General features: G+C 38.9%; 1 protein-coding gene across 1 annotated transcript in view; it reads right to left on the bottom strand.

Annotated features, from left to right (window-relative positions):
* The window catches only part of GABRG1 (gamma-aminobutyric acid type A receptor subunit gamma1), a 55746-nt gene that overhangs the window by 13972 nt on the left and 18323 nt on the right, over positions 1–23451 (bottom strand). The window contains 2 exon segments of the mRNA XM_054202899.1: positions 818–1038; positions 15873–15940. Coding sequence (XP_054058874.1) covers positions 818–1038; positions 15873–15940 — 289 coding nt within the window.

Genomic DNA, 23451 nt, shown 5'->3' with positions numbered 1-23451 from the left:
AAAAGGTGCTACTTTTTGGTTATTATTTTAAACTCTTAACAACAGAATCAGATTTATGTCATCCTCTGCATAGACCGCTTCTTGATCAGCTCCTTACTTAGTGCAAGATTTTTTAGGCATGTTTAAAAAATAAAACTGAGAGATGACACTAAAATGCTTTCTGTAGACTACAGCCTTTCAAGAACCGTTTGAAGGTGACTCAAAGATCAGTACAGATAGCTTAGATGGAAATCTTAAAACCAGCCCAAGCATCCCCCATTTGCCAAGAATAATTATTACCAACATGTTTGCTTATGCGTAATTTGGATGAACAGATTTGTTGATTTTAATAGCTTGCAAGGGTAAACATGTTAAGAAGTATATGGAGGACTGGGGCCTTAGCTTTAATCAAACTTCTTATGATTTTTTTTATCATCTGAAGCATTTAATATTTTACTTACAGAATATAATTTGGTGGATACTAGATACTGAAATAATTAGAACAGAAAGTCTGCAAAACAACTTATGACTAGATCTGCAACATGTTAGCGACAGACCGCCATGGTGCTATGCGCTGTATAATACCTTTTTTTTAGTCTTGCTTGTACCTAAATGATTAAAATTTCCCATCCCCTTTAATTGTCTTTACCCAATTATATAGGCAATATATTTCAATATTATTAACTTCATGTTTTTCATGATCTTTCTCCTTTAGTAAACTCCTTGCAAATTCCTGTGGTCCACACCAAAAAAAAAAAAATGCCACGGATTTGATACATATTCATTATTTTTATATTCCCGGTCATAACAGTTTTATTTTTTTCTAATAAAAACCCACCTTAGAGTGTACAATACTCTTCCATCACTCCAGATTCGAAGCAAACGATTTGGAGTTGTAATCCAGTGAGCATCAGATTTCCTTGAGTTCCGGAAGAAAGTGTCTGGAATCCAAATTTTTCCGACCATATTGCTATTAAGCATAAGCACCTTCATTGAGCTGTTAAATTTTAGACGACTGTCATACCAAGTCTGGGCAAAAATTATATCTATAGTGTATTCCTAAAAACAGAGAAACAACCATATCTATGTATATGTTTACCAAAGTCTGCAAGCCAACAATTTTTAATTCATATATAAATCCAAGGCTACTTCTTCTGTTCTCTTTTGTATTACCATTTGCATAGTACGCAGCAGCCTGGAACCCCAAACGGAGAAATTACAGGCTGATAAAAGACGCACACAGCCTTCTGTCCCTACCTCCTCTCCCCTGACACATACTGATTAGTTAAGGAAGAGGAGACATGATGGGAGCTTGCTGTAACTTGGAGGTCCCCACACAATGCCACCACCTCTGGGGCCCTAGACAGAAATTTAAGGGCAACGTTAATACTTCAGGGATAGTCTACGTTTGCTAAGACAAAGATTCTACATCTCTTAAGAAGCAAACCAAATATACTGTATATACTTTTTCCCCAAAACTTTACAAATACAATTTAAGATCCTTCAAGAAATTTCAGATTTTGAAAAAAATTCACGAATATGCGGGAAGTAAACATCACAGTTTGCAGAACTGTCTGTTACCATCTGCCTCGTATATCTACCTACATATGCACAAAAGTATCCGTAATCATCATCAGGCAGGAAACTTCCCTAAAACAATTCCACTTTACTTATTAAAGCCTCAAGAAAGCTGCTTTTGTGATGAAAGTCAAATTCCTCAGGAGACTTATGGCCAGAAAAGAAAGGTGAAAAATCAAATAAATAAATAAATGGAAAACCCACAGCCTTTTAATGAGACAATCTTTGACACAGTAAAACTTGAGGGAGATAAAGATCACAGATGCAATGAAATATTGTTTTTCAAAGAATTCAGCCAGTTGCTCCTGCACTCCGGACAGAGGAGTAAAGCAGCGGCCTCTTCCCTGCTGTATTTGTCACAGCTCCAGACTCTGACCTTAAGGGCAACAGTCTTGTTGATGGCAGATGTCATCTTTCCTGCACGGCTGCCCCATGAGGGCTCCAATAAGCAACTCGGCAGCTCCTCTGCAGGGAAAAAGAGCTGGAGACCAGACTTAGACGCTTGGTGTTGGCTGTTCAGCTCTCAGTCACGGGCCGAGTGGGCAGGGGGAAGAGAGGAAGAGACGGTGGTTCAAACTCTTGCTTGGGCAAAGGGCTCACTACTAGCTCGCTCAGTCAATAAAAATGCACAGTGCAGACAGCCAATCTGGTTTACAAATAAAACAAAAGTGGAAGGCCTTGCTGGTTGGAGTGGGGGTTTTGTTCATTTTCCTTTTAAATAATCATAGCAGCCAACTGCACGAGTTACAGACTCATTCATTTCTGCAACTGATACCATCCATCTCCCAGGAAAGTTTGTGAAATCTGGCACTTCATCCCTGAGAAGTGCCAAGGCAGATATTCCAGGACTACTTAAATCTCTCTCAATTTTCCCACCTCTCCAGGTGGGAGAAGAACAGGTTCAGGAAACAGATATGCAAGAGGGAGGCTTGCCCTTTCTCTGTCGTGTGTGACAGATAAATTACCATCTGGACTGTGGTAACTCAGTGACTCTCAGAGGTTATGAATAACTAGTGTACGAGGCAAACAGTGGAGGGACAGAGGGAACAAAAGTACTAATCAAAAATGCATTTTAGAGATGACTTTGCCCTAAATCTCTCCTTATTCCTTGAGAGGCACTGCCATCAGGGGAAGATTCTGCAGGTCAAAACAAGTCCTTGATTATTTTATTTCTGTAAACAACATTCAAGACACCTGTAAAAACCCAGGGCCCGTTTAACCTTAAAATTCAGTTTTCTGTGCTCATCTATAGTGGTTACAACTGGAAAGGAAACTTGCCTTGCTGTAGTGTAAATGAGAGCCTGAGGCAGTGCACTGGAAAAGTGTTTTAATGGGCTTAAATGGAACAGAATGAACAAAGATTTACGTGTTGCCTTTACAGTACAAATAGGAGGGAAAAAAGAAGTCAGGGAGGGAAATCAACAGACGCAACCAAACGTATGAAAAGAGCAGACCGTCTGAGTTTGAAGGTGCTACTCTAAGCAGCCACTTCACAGCAGCACTGCGTTGTCTGGGAAAAAGAAATTTATCAAAGTGTCACTACAGCCAAATCCACCCAGAGCGAGAAAACTCGGGTTTTCATAGAATACCAGCCACCCTGACAAATTAAGATAAAAAAGGCAGAGGAGCTCGCAGATTATTTTGAACACACAAATCAAAGGAACAGCCTCAGTGGACCCAGATGCTTGTGTTCTCTTACCTTTCAGTATTAAATGTTTTTATCACACCCACGTAACACAGGTGTTGTTTAAAGAACTTTTTTTTGGGGGGGGGGGGGGGGGAAGAAACTTTGTTAAAATCCTTCATGATACATTTATGACTGTTCAAAAAGAATCTAATACATAATAGTTTAATATCATAATATTAGTTAATTGCTTATATCTCTACTACCTTTCACTCAAGTGAACTTTAGCATAGTGGCCAAGCACATACATGTACTCCCATTGCAGAGGTGCAAGGCACGTGAAAATGGGACTCAAATGTATATTAGCCTCCTTTCCGAACACAAGTCTCCCCGCAGAAGAGGCCAGGTGGCATAAGTCCAAATAGATCCCAAGTGGCCACCAAGCACAGGCAAACATAGAGGATGATCAGACAGCTAAGAGCATGCAGCATGCAGCTGTCTCAGTGTAGACGCTTGAAGGGGAAACTATGCTATAGTTGGATTATTTCTGAAAATCTAGGTTTGAAATGAGCTTGAAATTTTCGTATTTTATGGATTCATACACTGGATTCCCTTAAATTTGCATTTCCTGAAAAATATTTCCCATTTCTTTTTAAGAAGGGGAAATATGGGTCCCTAAAATTTCACTATACTGCCTTTTCTGGGAGTACTTTGTTTCCAAAAGTAGATGAATAAAAGCCCTGTCTTTGTTTAGACACCATATGAGCAAGCACAACAGCAGCCAGATACATACAATATTCTTTTAGTGCAATAAATCTTTCTGACCTTCCATGTTGTTTCCCTTATTTTCTTGCAAAAAATTAAAATTAACACTCTTACCACTACTTTCATTAGCCTTTCATAAACCTCACCATCCTGTGCCACTGTTGTCCTCTAACCATAAAAATTGGTTTACTACTCTCTCTTTCGAATGAAACTAATGATAAAATAGCTGTGCAGAATAAAATGGAACCCATCTATGGCTGCGTTAGTCACAGCCATAGCAAAATGCCTACTTATTCATATTTAGCCTCACAGGGTTCAATAACCATGGCACACGTTAGCTCATATTTGGCGTTTGATTAGATCAGTGAACTCTTTCTTGCACAGCTGGCATAAAGAGCCCACCTGCCTAATTATTTACAGATAACTGCAATCCTCCTCCATCTCCCCTCTTGAAAAGAACATAACAAACTCCAAAGGCTGGGAACACAGCGACTAATCACAGATTACCATTAAAGGGCCAGGCAGTGAACAAACCATGAATATTGACAAGCAGGTGTATAGTCTGAGAGAAAATCATTTAATAAATAAAAACAATTACTTCAAATAAAGTAGGAACAGCTACCGTATGGGATTAAATGGAATCCTCAACATCAGTTTCATTGTCACGCACAGTTCAATTACAGTCAGACGTGAAAATGGGCCAGCGGACTGTTTTTTTTTTATTGGAAAGCTGTGAAAGGGAGGCAGATACCATGCTACACAATTGTTTCTCAGCGCAAATCACATCAAACGAATTCCAACACAATATCAATAAGGATGGAAAAAAAATTCTCACATTGCAGAAAATAAACATTTGTCTTGGATATTTTGCCTGGCAGACTCACAACTGATTTGGTATTCCACAGTAAAAAGTGTGGAGAAGTCAAGCAGTGGGTAGCTAAATTGTTGGCTGGATGATGTTAACTGCAACACATTTTGTTTAAGAACAGGAAAAAGTGGCCTAGTTTTCTGAGGCCAAACACAAAGTCAATGAAAAGACCCAAAACCAAACTCAGAACTGAGAAACTGTGTTAGTGAACTACACGCCGGCAATACAGTTCATTACCAGTGAATTTCAGAGAAAAATGTATAAAAACATACTCCGGTCCTTTCATCTTCCCTCTTTACCTGGTCTAGCAGGAGGTGCCCCTGCCCAGGGCAGGGGGTTTGGGACAAGATGGTCTTTAAGGTCCCTTCCAACCCAAACCATTCTATGATTCTATGATCTTTGGTGAGAAATCCACCTCAACTTTTCTCCCAGATTGAAAATGTCACCTGAAAGGCACCTGGAGTTTTCTGGAGTGCAAAAAGCTAATTCAGAAATCTGTTTCATAAGGAGCCCCTGAACTCAGTTCAATTACCGCGTGAGGGATGACTTCATCTTATTCAGTTATCTGAGCTTCAAGCTATTTCCCCCGTATTTCTTCATTCTATCCAGCTTTCTAATTCCTTAAACTGGAACTTTATGTGAGATAGGCAGAGTATTCTTCCGAAAAAAAAAAAAAATTATGAAGGGGAAACTAAAGAAAACACTGTACCACTCTACATTTTTTGACATTAAGAGATGTGATTTAATATTAAAGACTCCATCTAGCATGCTGATTAAGAGGTTTAAACAACAAAGAAAGCATAGACAAAACTGGTAACCACATCCTCTCCTAAGAGGGAAGCACCAAATAAAGCACCAAGCATTAGCCAATTTATCTTCATCTTGCCAGTGTGCTGCCAATAAACTCCTGTAACCTTTACCTTGTCCCTCACCCAAATATCTCTGGACATCAATAAGGGGCTAGTAAGTAATTTATTAAAACGCTTAACCTATCTATCTTTGATGTATAACTACTCTTAACAAAACATCTAAAATGTTGCTGCTCTCCCTGGTGGGCTGCTTTAAAAGCCCTCTAAAAAGATTTTTGAGCTGCTTCAGGGCCAGCGATGGTTTCAGAGCTTCATACCCATGGCTGGTACTGAAGCAAAAGTAAAATTTCTTGGTTTGGTAAACTCTTTTAGTTTGCTCACTAGAGAAATCTAAAGCTAGTGACCTTAGGGTGAGATCTAAATGATCCAACAAATCACAATGATCCTGACATGTACCTGTAATATCACATTAGTGATACTGCAGCTGTGGAAGAGGTGGGGGCTGCGGGAAATACACTGAACTGAAGTGCACAGCGTCTGCTCCCAGAGTCTTTTAACCCATTATGTTGTTATAATTGTGCAGATAGTCACACTGGAAGATGCTATGAGAACATATGCACGGGGTAAGCGGAAGTGTGGCAAATCACATCTACGGAAGGTACGGGAGTACAGCAAGACCTACATATACAGAAAAAAAATATAATCTATCTGTCTTCATATCATAATTTGGCATCTGTGCTTATCCAGGCCTTATTTTGAACATGCAAAGTGACAGATGCAAACAACAATATGAATAAATGGCAAGATTTATTTCAATGCTTTGTAGATTAGAAACTGTAATTAAAATCTTGCCAATAGTCAAAAGATTAGCTAGAGAACTAACTAATGCACTTCAGCAAAATCTCTGCTTTTATTTGATCAGCTTAGACTTTGGGCATTTGAAGAGAGAATAAGGAGAGGAAGCAGATTACATATATAATCTATATAAACTCCCACACTGGAAATGGTACAAAAAGTTTTGGTCTGCTTTTCAATTGAAACTTGAACACTTCAGACACTGCCACTCATAGAAAAAAAACATTACACTACAGAAAGAACCAGAGAAGAAAACTCAGGAAAAAAAAAAAAAAAAAGAAAAAAAACCAACCACATACACCCCCCAAAAAAAACATAAACACATACATATATATTAAAAACACAGGACTGAATACTGGTATGGATTAAAGGTTTGGCTTTGAGGTTGTCAGTAATGACTTATCAACTCCATTGACTGTACTTTCTAAATTCTGCAGCTACATATACCTTCCTGTAACTACAGATACTCAAGCAGTCAAAATTGGTCCCACAAATGACTTTAGTGACAAAGCTGCACATTACTCAAGCGTACATGCCTTTTATAAATAAACTATAGTCTCAAACATAATGGTTCACCATTCAGTACAGTGCAGCTGCTTTTAAAGCAAGATTATTGCACAGTTGCAGTTTGCTCTTTTATTTCCATGGTATTTTTCTGTCACGCTCTGAAATCCCAACACTGGCAGCAAGGAGACTTATCTGGGTTTGGTTTCTACCCTGAAACTCTTGTATGTGATCTACATGAAATAACAGCACTCCTATCAGTGTAGCTTTCTGGTTGATGCAGCAGTCGTGCAACTCCGAATATCTGCTACACTGAAGATATAAGAAATATGCTGAAGATATAAGAGCATGGACAACTGTTAACAACTGCCTAAAAGAGCCTCTATTTCCTTACCGGTCCCAAGGGCATAACTCTGTGGGGATAACCCTCTACAATAGAGACACTACTGTTATTCAAGAAGGTGAAATCACATGCAGTACTTACGGTATGCCAATGAACGACAAACTCCAAAATAGTCCAAAACAAAGTGGTTTAGATGTGCATTCTCCACAGTGGTTAAAATAACCACCCAGAATGCATGAGACTTGATGAAATTTAAAATCATACAACAACAGAATGAAAATAATGAATCATAGAATCATAGAATGGTTCGGGTTGGAAGGGACCTTAAAGATCATCCAGTTCCAACCCCCTGCCATGGGCAGGGACACCTCCCAGTAGACCAGGCTGCTCAAAGCCCCATCCAGCCTGGCCTTGAACACCTCCAGGGATGGGGCATCCACAGCTTCTCTGGGCAACCTGTTCCAGTGCCTCACCACCCTCACAGTAAAGAATTCCTTCCTGATATCCAATCTAAATCTACCCTCTTCCAGTTTGAAGTCATTAGCCCTCATCCTATCACTACATGCCCATGCAAAAAGTCCCTCTACAGCTTTGAAGGTCAAGGTCAACAGGCAGGGAAGTTACATTCACTTACTAGCAAAAGCACATTGCATTTCTTAACAGCTATTTTGCCAGTGCTGTCACCCCTGCTAACAAGGGAGCAGGGCGACACTCTTTCCAGGAGTGGGTCTGCGTCCTTGGCAAACAGCTTGGAGGAGCTGCTGGAGGAAAGAGCGTCCAGACCACTCCCCTGCTTCATCAAGTGTGATCTTCCCAAAGCACGTGCTGTCAGGAGAAAAATCCTGTAGCTGCCCAGCTTTTAAGAGAGGATGAGGTTTCGTAGTGTCAGCACAGATCCTGGCACCAGCTGTTGAAGGGACCAGGGAACGACAGCAGCTTTCCTACGGAGCACAGCAGCAAAGGAGGCAATGATAACCTGTATGGTAGGAGCCATCGCCAAGGACCCTTTCTGTTGCAACAAGCCATTACAAGCTATTTATTGTAGCAATCAAAGCACATCCCCTGCCTTTCCTCCCGAAACCCAGTTCAAATCTAGGCCAGCAAAATCATTCCCACAGCTGGAATACTGCATCACAAATTTCCATATAGACAGACAGATTAGGAATTAATAACAAAGAACAGGTGTGTAAGGTTCTTCAAATTGTTTATCATCTATTTGACACAGAGATGAGAGGTACAAGACAAAGAACTAAACGTAGCTTGTCTCAGCTGCAGACACGAGGGAGGCAACCACAGCAGAAGCAGACAAAGTACACAGAAGACGCAAAGTATCTGGAGAGGATATTAAGGCATCAGAAGTTACAATACGACAGAACACCCAAGCAGTCCATACAGTTTTGGAGGGAAAAACAGGAGTAAATCACTCTTTCGGTTAGCTTTAGTGCAAGTTGGTACCTTTACCTTCCCAGTGAAGTGCTGTGTGGCGCTTATATTAACATTATTCTTGGTTCAGATCGTCTCAGATCACAACTGAATTTTGCAGGCACTCGATACTGCTTATACAGGATATGTGTCCTCTGCAAGGAGCTTACGGTTTGAATTTAACATAAAAGACAGGATTTAGAAAGGCATTGGGGGGATAAGTAACAGGAAACTGAGAACCCAACACCAGCGAGAAGTACAGGCAGTGATTTTAGGACAACAAAAGCTTAGTTGTTTGTGATATTTTGTAGCCTCCACAAAAAGGTGGGGAAAAAAAGGGAGGAAAAAAAAAAGAAAAGAAAAATAAGTTTAAACAGGAACATGATGAGAAATAATGAAGCGGCTTTGCAGGCATTTACAGAAAGTTTCTTTCAACCATAAAGTGCAGCTTGGGAGAAAGTGGTATGAAGAGTTGAAAGGGTGGGAGCAGAAGCGAGCGAGATCTGAGATAGGAAATGGCCTCTTGGGGAAAAAAAACAACTAAAAATGGCCGGGGATAGGCTTTGAAGTGCCTTGAAAGTGAAAGGAAACTGTTTATGTGTAAGGTGCAGTGAAAGAGGAGAGAGAGAAAGAACGTGAGCAAGAAATGACTCAGGAGAAACAGTGGAAAATTCTCTCTGTAATACAGACATCTCTAGATGGTAGGAACAGAGCAAGACTGCAACTGGAAAGGTTACAAAAAAAAAAGTTATCGTAACAATGGGAGTCTGGACAAGAGATTCTGTGTGACAGATTAAAAAATAAATAAAAATAAATCCCCTCAAAGTTGCTATGAAATCAGAATTTGCAAGACTCCAACTGAGACCTTCCTCCTCGTTCTAAGATCCATCTGATCATAGAAAATTTGGAGATTTCAGACCACAGTGACATATCATGATTATCCATGGCAACTGAGAGCATGGAAGGGTCAAAAAGTGGGAAGATTTAAAGCTATGATTTAGCTATATTGAGCTAACTAAACATCTGTGAACATGTGAGGGACACAAGGCAATATTTTGGACTGGACAAAAGGAGATACAGAGAATAGCAGGCAACTGTCACAGAAAGGTTGCTGAATTTGTGCATGAAACTATCAAGGAGTAGTTGAGAGCAGAAGAGAAAGTGACCATGGAAGAAATCCTTCTCAGAAGTACCATAGGAAGAGCTTTAAGAAGTACATTCACATCAACACATAAGTAGATAAAGTACTGGGAACACAAGAAAACAAGGTGCTTGCTCACAACACACTGACAGGCTGACCACAAATAACAAGGAAGAAGCTTTGCAAAGTTGGTTTCTAGCCCCAACCACGTACACAGCTCAGGACTTGCTATTTCTTTAACAAATTAGCCTTATGCAAATCCAGAATCTGAAATCTCAGATGCTTCAAGGGCAGTTTGGTCATTGCTCTGGCTGTGGATGCTAAGAATCTGAGATGGTATAAACTGGATTTCCAACCAGTACATGCTGGCACACTCTACTGATGTCAGGGGAGTTAAGTCAAAGTAATATTTATTCTTTTTTCATTATTTATATTGAATCGATGCCAACTGTGGCTTAAGTGATACAATAGTACTACACAAAACCAGTATTTCCTAAAGCATGAACTAGTCTAACACAAAATTTAAGAGCGAACCACAGCACAAAAAGACTGCAGCCTTAGGTTATAGCATTGCTAAATGGCACACACAAATTAGCGCACATTTTACAGCAAAGAACATAGATTTTTATGGTGTCTTGTGCAGAACCTTAACTAACTGCCCTGACTTCATATCTATTAAGGGACAACCAGTAAAGAGACTAGGACAAGTACTAAATGCTGTTTAAAGCGGGGGCTGAAACTGTATGCCTGTACTCTGGTTTGATTTCAGAAAGCTACCACAACATTTGTCTGTCGTACAACAGCTGCCTGTTTGCTCATCCCTCGCCATTCCCTTCAAAATGATCATAGAAATTGGGAGCGACACAGGAACTGCGGTGCTGAGCCGGTATGAGCTGAATATTGCCTGTACTTGGCTAATTCCCCTGAAACCGCACACGGCAAGCTCAGAGTTACCTTGCAATAGCAGCAGGCAAACTACCTGCCTGCAAGAGCCAGACTGATCAATTTAAGCTAATTTTTTTTTCAGAATAAAACAGAGAACATTAATGAAACTGTATTTGTAAAGTATTACTCCAGTTCCTAGAGCTGGTAAAATAAGAAATACTAACAGCCATATGGTTTTTGACACTTAAATATATTTCATAAAAAATAAAAAGCAATGCTGAAGTCTACTGAAGGAATATTTACTCAGCTGCTGTAAATGAACTCTGTGTCCATCAATCTCAAACACTCATCTAAGTAACAGTCAATTAACTCTGATCACTCGCGGTGCTGACAGGCACCAAAATGATTGGAATCTATCTTTCCTAATAAAAACAAAAGAGTAAGTTGGGAATAAATTTATTATTCTAGCTAAATCCAAAGAAGATGCTGTGCTATAAGAAACAGGTAATATTCAAAGACTTGCCGGTACTTTTGTCCTGATTTATGAACAAATATTCCTGCCATTTTGAAGAGAATTGAACCAGTTTGCATAAAATGCACACACCTGACTCTCCGAAAATTTGCAGTGCTTGCACACTGAACCCACACAACCTTATGAAACCTCATAAATTCTCAAACACGGGCAGGAGCGCATCCTTCATGCTCTTCCTCTCAGTCTGCCATCATAAAGCTCACAGTGACAACGGTTCTCCTCAAAACGGTCATCTTCTAACATGAAAGCAATCCCAACCCCCAGGAAAAGCTTCACATGTAGTTCACAAGCCTCGACAAGCCCTATCAAGCAGTGTTCACCCAGTCCTGAAATATTAGCGTACGCTGCAGCATTTGGATAGCACTGTGATTTATTCTCTTTATGTTTCTTGTGTGGAACTATGTTCACTTAGACACACAGCTCTCTGTAACAGACCGACAGGGAGGGAAACAGAGAGAGAGTTCGTATTTTTCTGTTTATACACTCCTTACTTTGCATTTTTTTCCTATAGTGTTTGTTAAATCCTTAAGTCAACATGACTTGGTTCACACATGAAACTGAAGTACATGCCCAGGTATGTCCAGGATCAGGGCCTTGCTAATTCCAGCATCTACTTCTGTCTCTTTCTAAGCCTCGCCTTTCCTTTATGGTAGTTACTATTCATTCGGTAACAAAACATTTAATATCATTCAAAAACAGAGTTAAAAAAAACATTGCTTTACAGAATAATGCACACAGAGAGTGTGCATCTGAGTACGGGATTTCCAGGTAGCTTCAGATAATGTATCTTTGGGTCATGGTTACTTATATTCTAGTGTGCTTAATATAAATTACCTGGCACTGTAAAGTAAGAGTACAAAACCCTCAAACCTTCAATACAAATTTAGTGACTACTAGAATAAGTGCAGTGACACACCTGACCACAAAGCATCCTCCATGAGTCCAATAACATTGAGCAATCTGTATTAGGATACTGATCACATTGACACTTGAATACCTTAAAAAAAAAAAAATTAAAAATCTGCTGCTAGTTACTGCAACTTGAGAATGAAATGGAATTTTGAAGTCAAAGGATGCTTAAAATTCACCATCAGCACATTCTACACAAAGCCATAAATGGTACAATATGACAGGAAAAATTGTATCCTAACAGTGTCCAGGCCGTGCAGTCTGTGTACCAAAGCAGCACCTTGTGTATTCAGTGAATATCTGATTTGCTCAGTGGTTTGTCTATCTTCTTAAAAATAAGAGTGCTCGGCTTCAAAGTATGGCCTTCAGCTTGCAGACAGAGTAGCCTTCAATGGATAACTAGCAAAGATCATGCAACAAAAGCTAAATCATCTGCAGAAGGCGCAGAAATGTTGGGAAATAACAAGGAAACCGAGCTGCTTCGGTGAAGTGTAGTCCTAGAAATTTATCCTGGAATTTTCAGTCTGGACCTTCTAATACTGAGTTCCATTAATAAATACAAAAGCTGAATAGAGAGCGGATCAACACGCTTTTCTACACAGGGGCCATGTATCAGACTCTGCTACTTGTACCACCAAGCAGAGTGGTTTTTTTTCATCTTGGCCCTGGTTTGGAAGGAAAGAGAAAGGTAGCAAGAGCCTAGTACATCTACATTAAGTGCTCAACTGAATGAGCTTCCACATAGAGTAAACCAGGCTCTAAATATTCATTATATGCCTAAATTCCACTAAGAAATCCCTAGACCACTACACAGCTATTGAAGATCAAGACTTTGGCCATAAAAATGTACTTCGCTGCATTTTACATGACTGTTGCACGATGCACAGCACAGGTTAGCTCTAAAAGACAGATTCAAAAACCTTTAGACTTAATGAGTATTAGAAGCCTAAATGCTCCGCTGATCCAGACGCTTGTTAAAAATGTTTACTCAGGTTGCAGATGCCTGAAGTCATCACATGCTGTAGAAAAACACTTCTTAAGCATGGGGTGTCCATACCATCTAGAATGTTGTGTAGATCTTTGTTAAATAGTGAAAGCCAAAACACAACAGCCTTCAAAACAAATTCTAATGAATGTCATATATATACTTAAAGCATCCCTCTTATGAAAGTCTATCAGATAGCAAGAGGAAAACAGACTGACTTATAAAAATAATAAAAATAAATCTCGTAACACATGTCCTCTGAAGCTTCTGGACAAACACACTCCCTTGATACGCTGCTTCAGCATCAGTCTTAGAAAAAATGCTTTCTACATCATGCCATATCGTATCCAAACTAAATAGTTAAAGGACATCATTTGCCAGAGAGAATTAACATATCTGGCAAATGAGTAGTCCAATGGGGAATCACAGATATGTGTTCTCACAGTAAATGATCAAATGAAGGGCTAAGGACAGCCCTTGAAATGGAAGCAATTTTTGGATTATTAGTTAACAATCTCAAACAATACTGACTCCAGGGAAAGTGCCTTCCTACTGAAACCAACAGCTCACATAAAAAGACCTTACAGGGTCAAATCTGCAATTATTTTTTTGCTGAGAATGTTGTTTCCCAGATTTAAAAGATTAAAACCATTTTTTTTGAAACCTTAATCAAATTATTTGCATATATATGGTTTCATTTATTTTCACAAACATTTGATTTTTGCAGTGATGTTAGATGCTCATATGATCCAGATTCCTGGAGTCCAAGCCCAGTGAAAGCAATTGCTGTCTTATGAAGGCCATAGTGCCCCTAGACTATAATTTAAATTGCTAAGTAGTTCTCTGCCCATTTTAAAAAAACATATAATAGTTTTTAAAATTCTATGTCTTAATGGCATTTACCTTATTACCCTTAGATGGCATGCTTCGTTGTTATCTTTTTTTTTTTTAACAGAAATCAGAAGGTTAGAGGGATAAACATTCAGTTGATAAATATTATAACCATTAGGATCCTGCTCTCTAATGAAGTAATATGCCTTTTCAGTATGGTGCTGTCCTTGCCTTGGACTAAAAGCCTGTATGATGGGCTTCTATTAGCCAAAGCATCACCATCCAGCTCTAGGACAGCTGTAGCAGATGTGGGAAGACCTCTAAACGAGTGACACGAAATAGTCCCATGGCTGATACTGTCCATACTGGAAGTGCGGTGCATGGTAACGCTGCCTCCCAGGCTCTGGGCTGAGCAAGCAGAAGGCAGCTGCGGGCACAGAAGAGGCCATGGTATATGATAGCAGGGAGATTGCCCGGGGGCTGCAAAGACAAGAAGAGGGCATGGGAGATGGGGCAGGGTCACGCTGTACAAAGCCAGCCACATGCTGGCTCTTTATAACTGGAAAACTGAAGCTGCAAATATTTCCCATTTCCAGTTCCAGTATACACAATGCCTACTGGCTGCAGGCTGAAGGACTTACATTGGTTACTGGAAAAGGAAGCCTCTACCATTTGCTGTATCATCAAAGTATTTGCTCCCACAAGAAGTTCCTTCAGAAGAGGGTAAGATGGAGAGAAGCAAAAGAGAATGACTGCAGTAGGAAGACAGACAAAACCAAAGACACCACTTATAACGGACGTGGCAATTGAAAAGTTTCCCCAACCCCATCACTCTTCTGCCCTCTCACGCATTTCTTTGCAGACAGCCCTGGTCTGAGACACGGACTTCCCTGCCACAGCCCCAGGTAATGATAACACTAAGCTTGTTAGACCATTATGCTGGAATGGATATCCTTTGCCACCAATCTGCATCATCTACTTTTATCCATTGTATCTAAGTAGCACTGTTTCTTCCAGCATGGCTTACCATCACTGAAAGTCAAGATTCCTTACCCAAGCATGATGACATGCGTGTAAACTACAAGATCCTTAATCTAGAATTAACTGTGCTTTGACCAAATGCCCATTTCATACAATGCGCATCGTGACAGAAAATCTAAGTGATTTAAGAAAAGGCCACAGACTCAACTTCCTCAGAAGTGCTGTTACTTCAGTGTTGGTACCAAATAGATACGTCCGGTCTCTACAGGTCTACCAGAAACTAGATGAGATGCATTGCTCAACTTCTGAAGAAACCAGCTACGTATATACACACGCCCCTGCACACATACCCACTCTCGCTCTCTCCCTCTCTCTGAAGAGGACAAATAAGACTAAATAAGACATGGAAAAAGGAGAACAAAAGAGTCAATTTCAGTTTTTCTTTCTATGCCTTTGAAAAATAATATTAAATCACTGCACTGAAAACAGTTTTTTTCAAAAACAGTGGGTCAATTGTTATTTTTCTTAACCCCAAGAGTAGCTCCAGGAAATTATACTGGGCCGGAGATAAACCAGGTTTAAACAAACATAGTGAAAATGTTCAACACAAACCAAAATAAGGACCTGATACAATATCCTCTGTGTGGTCTCATTTTTTTTAAAAAATAAATATAGGTTTTAAATTACAACAATTTCAAATAGGGAGAGTCTAAACATATTTCTGCAATAATCACAATCATATCCAACAGCATAAGAATACACAGTAAGAAATAAACTTATTTGAATGAGATTAGAATTATTTCATAATATTAATGCATAGCATCCTTCAGATAATGTTTTCTATCAAAAATCAGAACTTACCATATTGATCGGGTCAACTGGGCCAATGCTGTTAACATAGACATCTGTTTCAATTACCGTAGTTCTCACTAAACAAAACAGTAACCATAATAGTTACATATTTAATTAACTCTGTACATTGTTAGTGTAATTTAACCTATTTACTAAAATGACAACAAATCTGATATTCTTTTATTAGATTCAGAATAATTAAATCTCTGGTTTGTTCACTCTGTGAAGGATCATATATGAATTATTGGAATTATCAACATTATTTTTTTATTTCATACTGCAATCCCCACCTGTGCTTTGTGAACAGATACAAGATAGATATAAAAAGTATAAAAGGGAAGGGAAGGGTAAAAAAAAAAAAAACAAAACCAAAAAACCCCACAAAAACTGCCTTCCAACATAACAATTTAATCATAAACATAAATGTTTGGAAAAAATTGCTTGTACGACAAACCATGAGGTCTGGGAGCAGAGGTGTTTATAAGCTGTAAGGAATCAATCTGCACTGCTTTCTGTCGATTCCTACTGAAAACATGTAACAAAAATAAAACAACTTTTCACCACAGATTTCTTCAATTCATGCAACTACAGCACACCTAAGGATTACTAATGTCCTTTCACCAGCTTGATTTAAACACAGCTTGAAACACCAAATTGAAAGCTTTTCACGTGAAAGTCATTTAGAAGTTAAACATTTCCAAACTTATTTGTCCTTAAGAAACACAGGGAAAACACTCTCCCTGGGCAGACAAAAATTAACTGCTTTAAAAATATATTCTCTTACAGAATACACTCTCTTACTTTGTACACTTACAGAAGGGCACAAATTCTAAGTGACTTCCCATGGAAGTCACATCCAAAGTACAGATGGCGCTGATAATTCTGTTTTTTCCTCCTAACTGGATATAGGGGAAAAGGGTACAAACGAAAAGGTCAGGATGCATTTTAACATCATCAATTTAACAAGCATTTTCTTCTAGCTTGTTCTGAAGAGCCAGAATGCGGACACAAGAGGACATATGTCCTAGTCGCAGCTGGAATGAAGAGGGTTAATAATAAAGCTCTGATGGCCTTTCTCTCGCAATCAGGCATGTTAAAATGAAGCATTTCTGTCCATCTGCAGATGGAAAAGGGGGAAGGTACAAACAGAAAGGCACTTTGATTTCATAGGAGAGGGATTTCTTTATACTGCAAACCATCAGAGATCGCCTAAGTGCTCTGTAACAAACCTAAAATCTGAAGTAAGAGGATTTTTCAAATCTCAAAAATCTAAAACTCGAACTGACATACAAAAAGAAACAGGATATCATTAACATCCTTGCCAGCTACAATGACAGGCAAGATACATTTCCTAAATATCCCACGATACCTTTTCCCTGCCAATCTCACTTGGGAGGAAATTCTCCCTGGTTCCAAATCCGATTACTGGTGTGACCCTGAGCCTGACAGCAAGGCACACCACTGAGGCTGCACAAAGGATTGGCTGTACGACCACAGAGCACAGAGTCACTTGATCCCTATCCTGTCCCAGCATGCTTCACAAAAAGTTTAAACAGACTCTGGAAACCAATTTATTTCCTGGGGTGAAAAAAAAAAAGAAATAGTAAGTACTTCCTGAGCTGCAAATGTTTTCAGTATCTGCAGGGCTCGTAAAGGAAGGGGGGCAACACGAGGGCCCATATCCACAGACTGAAAAATCAGAGTAAAAAAAAAAGTACATAATGTATATGAGTATATACACATATGTAGAATATAACATTTTACATACGCCATGTCTCACAAACAGATATCCTCTTCCTTTAATTCCGCAACCCTATTTATCCATTACTATCTATAATATCTATTTATCTATATAACAGCAACCCCACTGCTAGACCAGAACACAAGGAGGCGGATCAAAGCGTGTCTTGCCTCCTTGCTCAAGCAATGCTCAATCCACTGGTTTTTCCCTGTAGTAGTAGGACATGCTTAATTCTCCTTAGTGTTAGGAAATCTTGCTTTGTTCTTAGGTTCAAGTTTTTGACTCCAACTCTCAGCACTGCCTAGCCGTGTATCACACCCCTTCTTCAGACGCAGGTACTTGCACACAGTGATTTACACGCAGGTCACCTCTGAAACTTGCCTTCAGTATCTGAACAGTTCATACCGCATACTGCAAATCCAACCTAATAATCTGTTCAGCGTTAACTTCTAAATTTGCTCCGTCGTTTCCAGACCCATCTTGAAATGTGGACACCGGGACTGGAAATTTTTGTAACAGCGTTATCAGCGCTGCTTGAACATTTCCAGACTTCTCGTTGTGTTCCTTTTCAAAAGGGGACTCATCTCAGGACAATGCTCAGGGATGCATAGCTAAGATCTTATACTACGCAACATATCTAAGTTTTCCCCTAAATCACTGCTTTACTATCCAGAATCTCTCACCCCCGCGCTTCCTCCCCTCCACCTCTTTTTTTCCCCTCTCACAATTTTTATGTCTCCAGTTTTACTGAAGGAGCAAATTATTACTCTGCAGATACAACCTCTCCCTTTCCAACACTCTTTGTGTCATCTGCCAACGTTACTGCAAAAATTAATTGCTGAAATTATTCAAAATATCATTATTTTTTATCAAGAATTTCCCATGAGACCTACTATAGACAGCCCAGCCACTGATATTTCCTTATTAACAACTAAATTTTGAGATCTGTCAGTAAGCCAGTTTTTAATGGAGGCTGTGTCAATTTTATAATTTATTCCAGCTTGCAGCGAGCTGTACTTGATCTGCCACAAGGGCTCTCCTGTAATGTGCCACGGAGTTCAATTTGCCTTTTCCATACTGCTCTGAGTAAGACTATTAGAGCTATTAAGAGCCAGTGAAGAATCTGAAAATCTGCCTCTGTTGAAATTATTTTAATTGACCCAAATGATCCAGAGGAAGAGATCCAATTCAAGAAGACTGGAAGAGGCTGTTTTGTTACCTTAGTCCTTCTGCATGGTACAGAGCAAAGTACTTCTGTGAATTAGAAGAAAGAATTCATTCTTCTCATGTTCTTGAACTAGAAGTGATACAAGCCCATGAAAATGACAAATGCGGGGGGAAAATATTTTCTTGATACTCGTTTGACATCCATGTAATGACTATTGTTCATTTACTCTCCACAAAGAGCTAATAGAGACAGATGGTTTGAGAAGACGTTTCTACGGTGAATACTTCTTATTTTACTTCAAAAATTTGCTATCAGCCTCGAAAACACTAGGAGTAGGAAGAAAGCTATTTAATGCATCCTGCGTGAAGTGCAAAACAGTACGGTAAACTTACAGAAGCTTCTAAGGAAGAGGAGAAAGAGACAGCACACTTCAAATATTTACCTGAAAGACAATATGAGCCAGGCTAAAGAAGGTGAGAGTGCAGCAGATTGTGTACTCAACAAAGAGAAGAGCACCAAGGGGCAAGCTGCCACCCGGGATAGTTCATCAGTTCCTAATGTGGCTGAAGCACAAAGGGAACGGCTTTGCTAAACACAATCGAGAGAGATCTACTCACACTTTCTAATTTACTGTTTTGACACCTTTTCTTCACTAGACTAAACTTCAGGTTTAAAATCGAGCATCACCTAAGATGAGCACATCGCTAAGGACAGGCTTGTCCCAAGAAATAAATATAGTAAATAAGTGACTCTTGTGCCTGGAATTCAAGAGCAAGAATGAACTTCCTGACAAGCAACAGGACCTGGAAAGAAGCCTCTCTCAGCAGGCACGGATCGCTAACCTCCTAGTGAGGGATGATGCTGCGTAACGCCCAGGCATATTCTGAATCCCAGTTTGAGTTCAATATCTATATTTTGAAAAATGTTTACTCTCGATTAGAAAAATCATAGTGATAAAAACCTACCTCAGTCATTGACAAAATATTTTAGTAATTGCACTTGCTATCAAAAGTGCCTCTTTTTTAGCCTGTATTTATCCAGGCCCAATTTGTAGCTTTTGATATTTGAAATATCTCCGGCTGCTACATTGAAGAGCTCTCCTTATCAGTTATTCTCAGTTTATAAACCCTCATCTCCTGTCAGAAATTATTAACATTATTGTAAAAGTGCAGAACATTGGACTTTCTGTTGTTCAATAGTGCTCCATTTTCATTACTCCAATCCTCAACATTACCCAATAGGGTGTTAGTCCACCTAAATTCACTAACCAGTTCCTGTAGTTTACCACAATTCCCCATTTTGGAATGAAGGTATAAGATGTATCACTATTTTTTTATTATTACTTATCGTGCTATTTAATTTAAACTAAGACCGCTTTTGATAATTTCATCCAGGCTTATTTTCTTTGAGCATGTTTTCTATAACTCCTCATTAATTGCCTAAAGAAGCATCTCTTCTTGGTGATAAAGCGGTTATTCAGCAAATAAATTAGGTGACTACCACATTCAGGAATAAAAGAGGCCTTCAATTTGTAATAGTTTTTAATGGAATAATATAATTGTCACAACCAGTTATCTAAGAGTATTACTTATATGGCTATCTGTATTGAAAATTTGGCCTCAAGTGTCTACAGCAGGCTTCCAGCTCCATCTCTGAAGAATTTTTTCAAAGTGATTTTGATGAAAGCAGAGCCCTGTTCTCCACACTTTTTCTTTTATCTTTTTATGTAAAAGAAACCCATCTTTAACAAATAATCCTACCCCACAACTTTTATTATTTCCATCATTTTCTGTGCAGTGCACACACCCAGTACCTTTAACATTCACTGCATATGCTCTTCTACGTCTTGCTCTTGTATTTCCTTCAATTCTTCCAAAATATTTTTCATCTCAGAATACATACTTCTCTACCTTTACCTGATGGTTTCCTGCTTATTCAGGCTTATTACTTTTCTGCCTATATCATCCTTTCATCAATGCTACACTAAAAGCACCTGTTCCACAGAATAGCCCCCTAATATCCTTATCTTTTCAGAATTAGTGCTTCTGTTAGTCTCTTGAAAGTCCACTTTTTGTTCATATATCCTTTATATCCCTGAGTTCACGACATTTCACATTAGTGTACTGAGATGCAATTACTTACCCATGCCCTGCTTATAGGGCAATTACAACTATCCAAATTTCTCTAGGCATCCAATTTCTCTATGTCCATGAGCAATCATCCTCACTATTCTTAAAAATTCTACCAATGATGACTTTCCTCAAACTGTTGATTGAAAACACTCCTTAGAGTTGTAGATATGTGACGATTATTCCCTATTTTTAATTAAACTTTCAGATTGATCGGTTGTGTTTCACCTATATAATACGCAACACTCGACATGAGACATAGCTGGAAAAAATGTGCTGTACGTTGATAGGCTAATATTAATATATCAGTGTCCCTAAGGCGTGAGAGATGGAACAGTGTACAGCCAGAATTCTTCCCTTTAAAAAGGAAAGTTGAAAAGCAATAGCTAGTTTGATGCCGAACGGAAGCTAAAACAGTATGGTGATAAAATCAGGTAGCCAAAAGGTAATGTTACAGTGAGAATAACACTGTTTTAATATATCAACACTCCAAGGTTGTATCTGTAATTAAAAGGATTCATACTACAGATAAGTGACTTCATTTGGTAAGTACTATTACTTCATACTGAGAAGAAGGTACTTTAATACCAGTTGCTTCATGGTCCAAACACCTCAAAGTATGTTACCTAAACTGAGTTAAAGACTAGTAAGATTAACAAACACAGCAAAGGAAGCAGTTAAGAAATCACTGCAACTTGTGAATATTTGAATGAGACAAACATAAAATGACAGAGTGTGGTTTTCTCCTATTATATTTCAGTATTGCCTCTGATGTTTCAATTTTCATTTGGCTCTCCTTTACCATCTCCCTCAACTAACTGCATGTTTAGCAATGAACCCCCTTATCTCACTCGGAGACGCTGAAATTCTCTGTCAACATCAGGAAGAAAACAAAATTCTGGTCTGGTATTCAAACCCAAAATGTCCAGGTTCAAGACAAAAAATGTTGCTATTGTAACTGAGCTTTGTAATTCAATAACAAAAAATGTTCAGTGGGATATTATTGCTTTGAAAGATAATTGAAATTCCAGTTCAATAACCTTGTTGTACAAGTACTGACATATACTCTGAAGATGTGGAATCTAACACCAGATTTTATCCACATAATTGAAGCAGACTAAGATGAATGCACTGTAGCCTGATTTTGTTTTTCTATCTATTAAATATCTGCTGCAGTTCCCAAGTCCCTGGATAGAATGCGACACCATCACCTGAAGTTGGAAATTTCATCTTATGTTGTCCAAAATTTCTGCCTTGTGGCAGAAGTCTGCAACTTCCCCTCCATCCAGAGGAGAGACCGTCTTAACACTTGTTCTCCTGGCAACAAAGTGAATACTCCCAAATGCCTCCTGTTTTCATCACTCTGGCTGATTATTCATGAACCTTACATCTTAATATATTGTATGGAGGCAGGTCCCAGATAGCAAAGGTCAGATTGGTACAGAAGTATTGCATCAAGACAGCGAAGAAGAAAAAGAAAGAGAGCATTTATGTGAGAGAAGCTAGAACCAAGCGTCTTCTTGCAGGAACGAATATTTGGAATCCAAAAAGCTGTACATTGAGTTACTCACAAAAATGCACATTTCTTGCCCTATTAATCCTCAATATATTACCTGAAAACTGAAGGTAAGGATTACACCAAAATTCTTCCATGCCCATCTAAGTTCATTTGACATGTCAGAATAAACTCCTCTTCCTCTATTTTCTCTCCATTTATTTATAAGTTTTATGGGGAAGGTAGAGAAACAGAATTCTTTCTTCTTTCATTCCTACCTACCAGCTAAACATTAGAAGAAATCCTGGCGGAGACAGTTTATTCCCTCATAATCCCTTCGCTGCCTGTTGCATCAAGCAGTCAGAGAAAAAAAAAACAGTAATGCTATACATCTGTCACACGTTGAGAATTTAAGGAAAAATATGCTGGAAGACCTTTCTTGTTGTCTAAATGTTTGCAGTAATTCAATTAAATGAATGTGAAGGCAAAGACTTAGAACAAACTTCATGAGATTCACATGTGATTATATTATGACAGTGAGAGAAAAATTGCCATTCAACATCTTCAGGATAACAGTCAACAATAAAACAGAACTAAGAAATTTGGGGAAGAAAACAATTTGTCAGAAGCTTTCAAAAGAAAATACTTAGTTGAGATTGCATCTTTCTGTTCTCCTACATAAATAAAACAAGTCTAGATTGTTGTATTGTTTATCGTATAAGCAGCTTACAGACTTACATGGCATTCCTTTGATAGGGAATGCCAAGTATTTAACAAATAATTATGTCCTCCACCTCTCCCTTCACAGTTCAGGGAACGAACTCAGAGAAAATAAATTATTTTTCTTGGTTTGATCTAGCATGCATGTAGTAGACAAGAGCTGGCAAGGTTTCATGTATTCCATGTTTTCAGCGCAAGATTCTTCCAAATATTTACATTTAACAGTTATATGCAAATTGATGCTTTGACTATTGAAAGACAAAATTGCCTTCCTACTGGCTGCAAAGTCTGATCTATAGTAATGCGCTCTTCCCTCCTATATTCCTTTAGAAAGG

Source organism: Rissa tridactyla, chromosome 5, assembly GCF_028500815.1.
Source record: "Rissa tridactyla isolate bRisTri1 chromosome 5, bRisTri1.patW.cur.20221130, whole genome shotgun sequence".
In the NCBI taxonomy this organism is placed as follows: Eukaryota; Metazoa; Chordata; class Aves; order Charadriiformes; family Laridae; genus Rissa; species Rissa tridactyla.
Note: the sequence above shows the minus strand (reverse complement) of the source record. Positions and strands in the feature narration are given on the sequence as shown.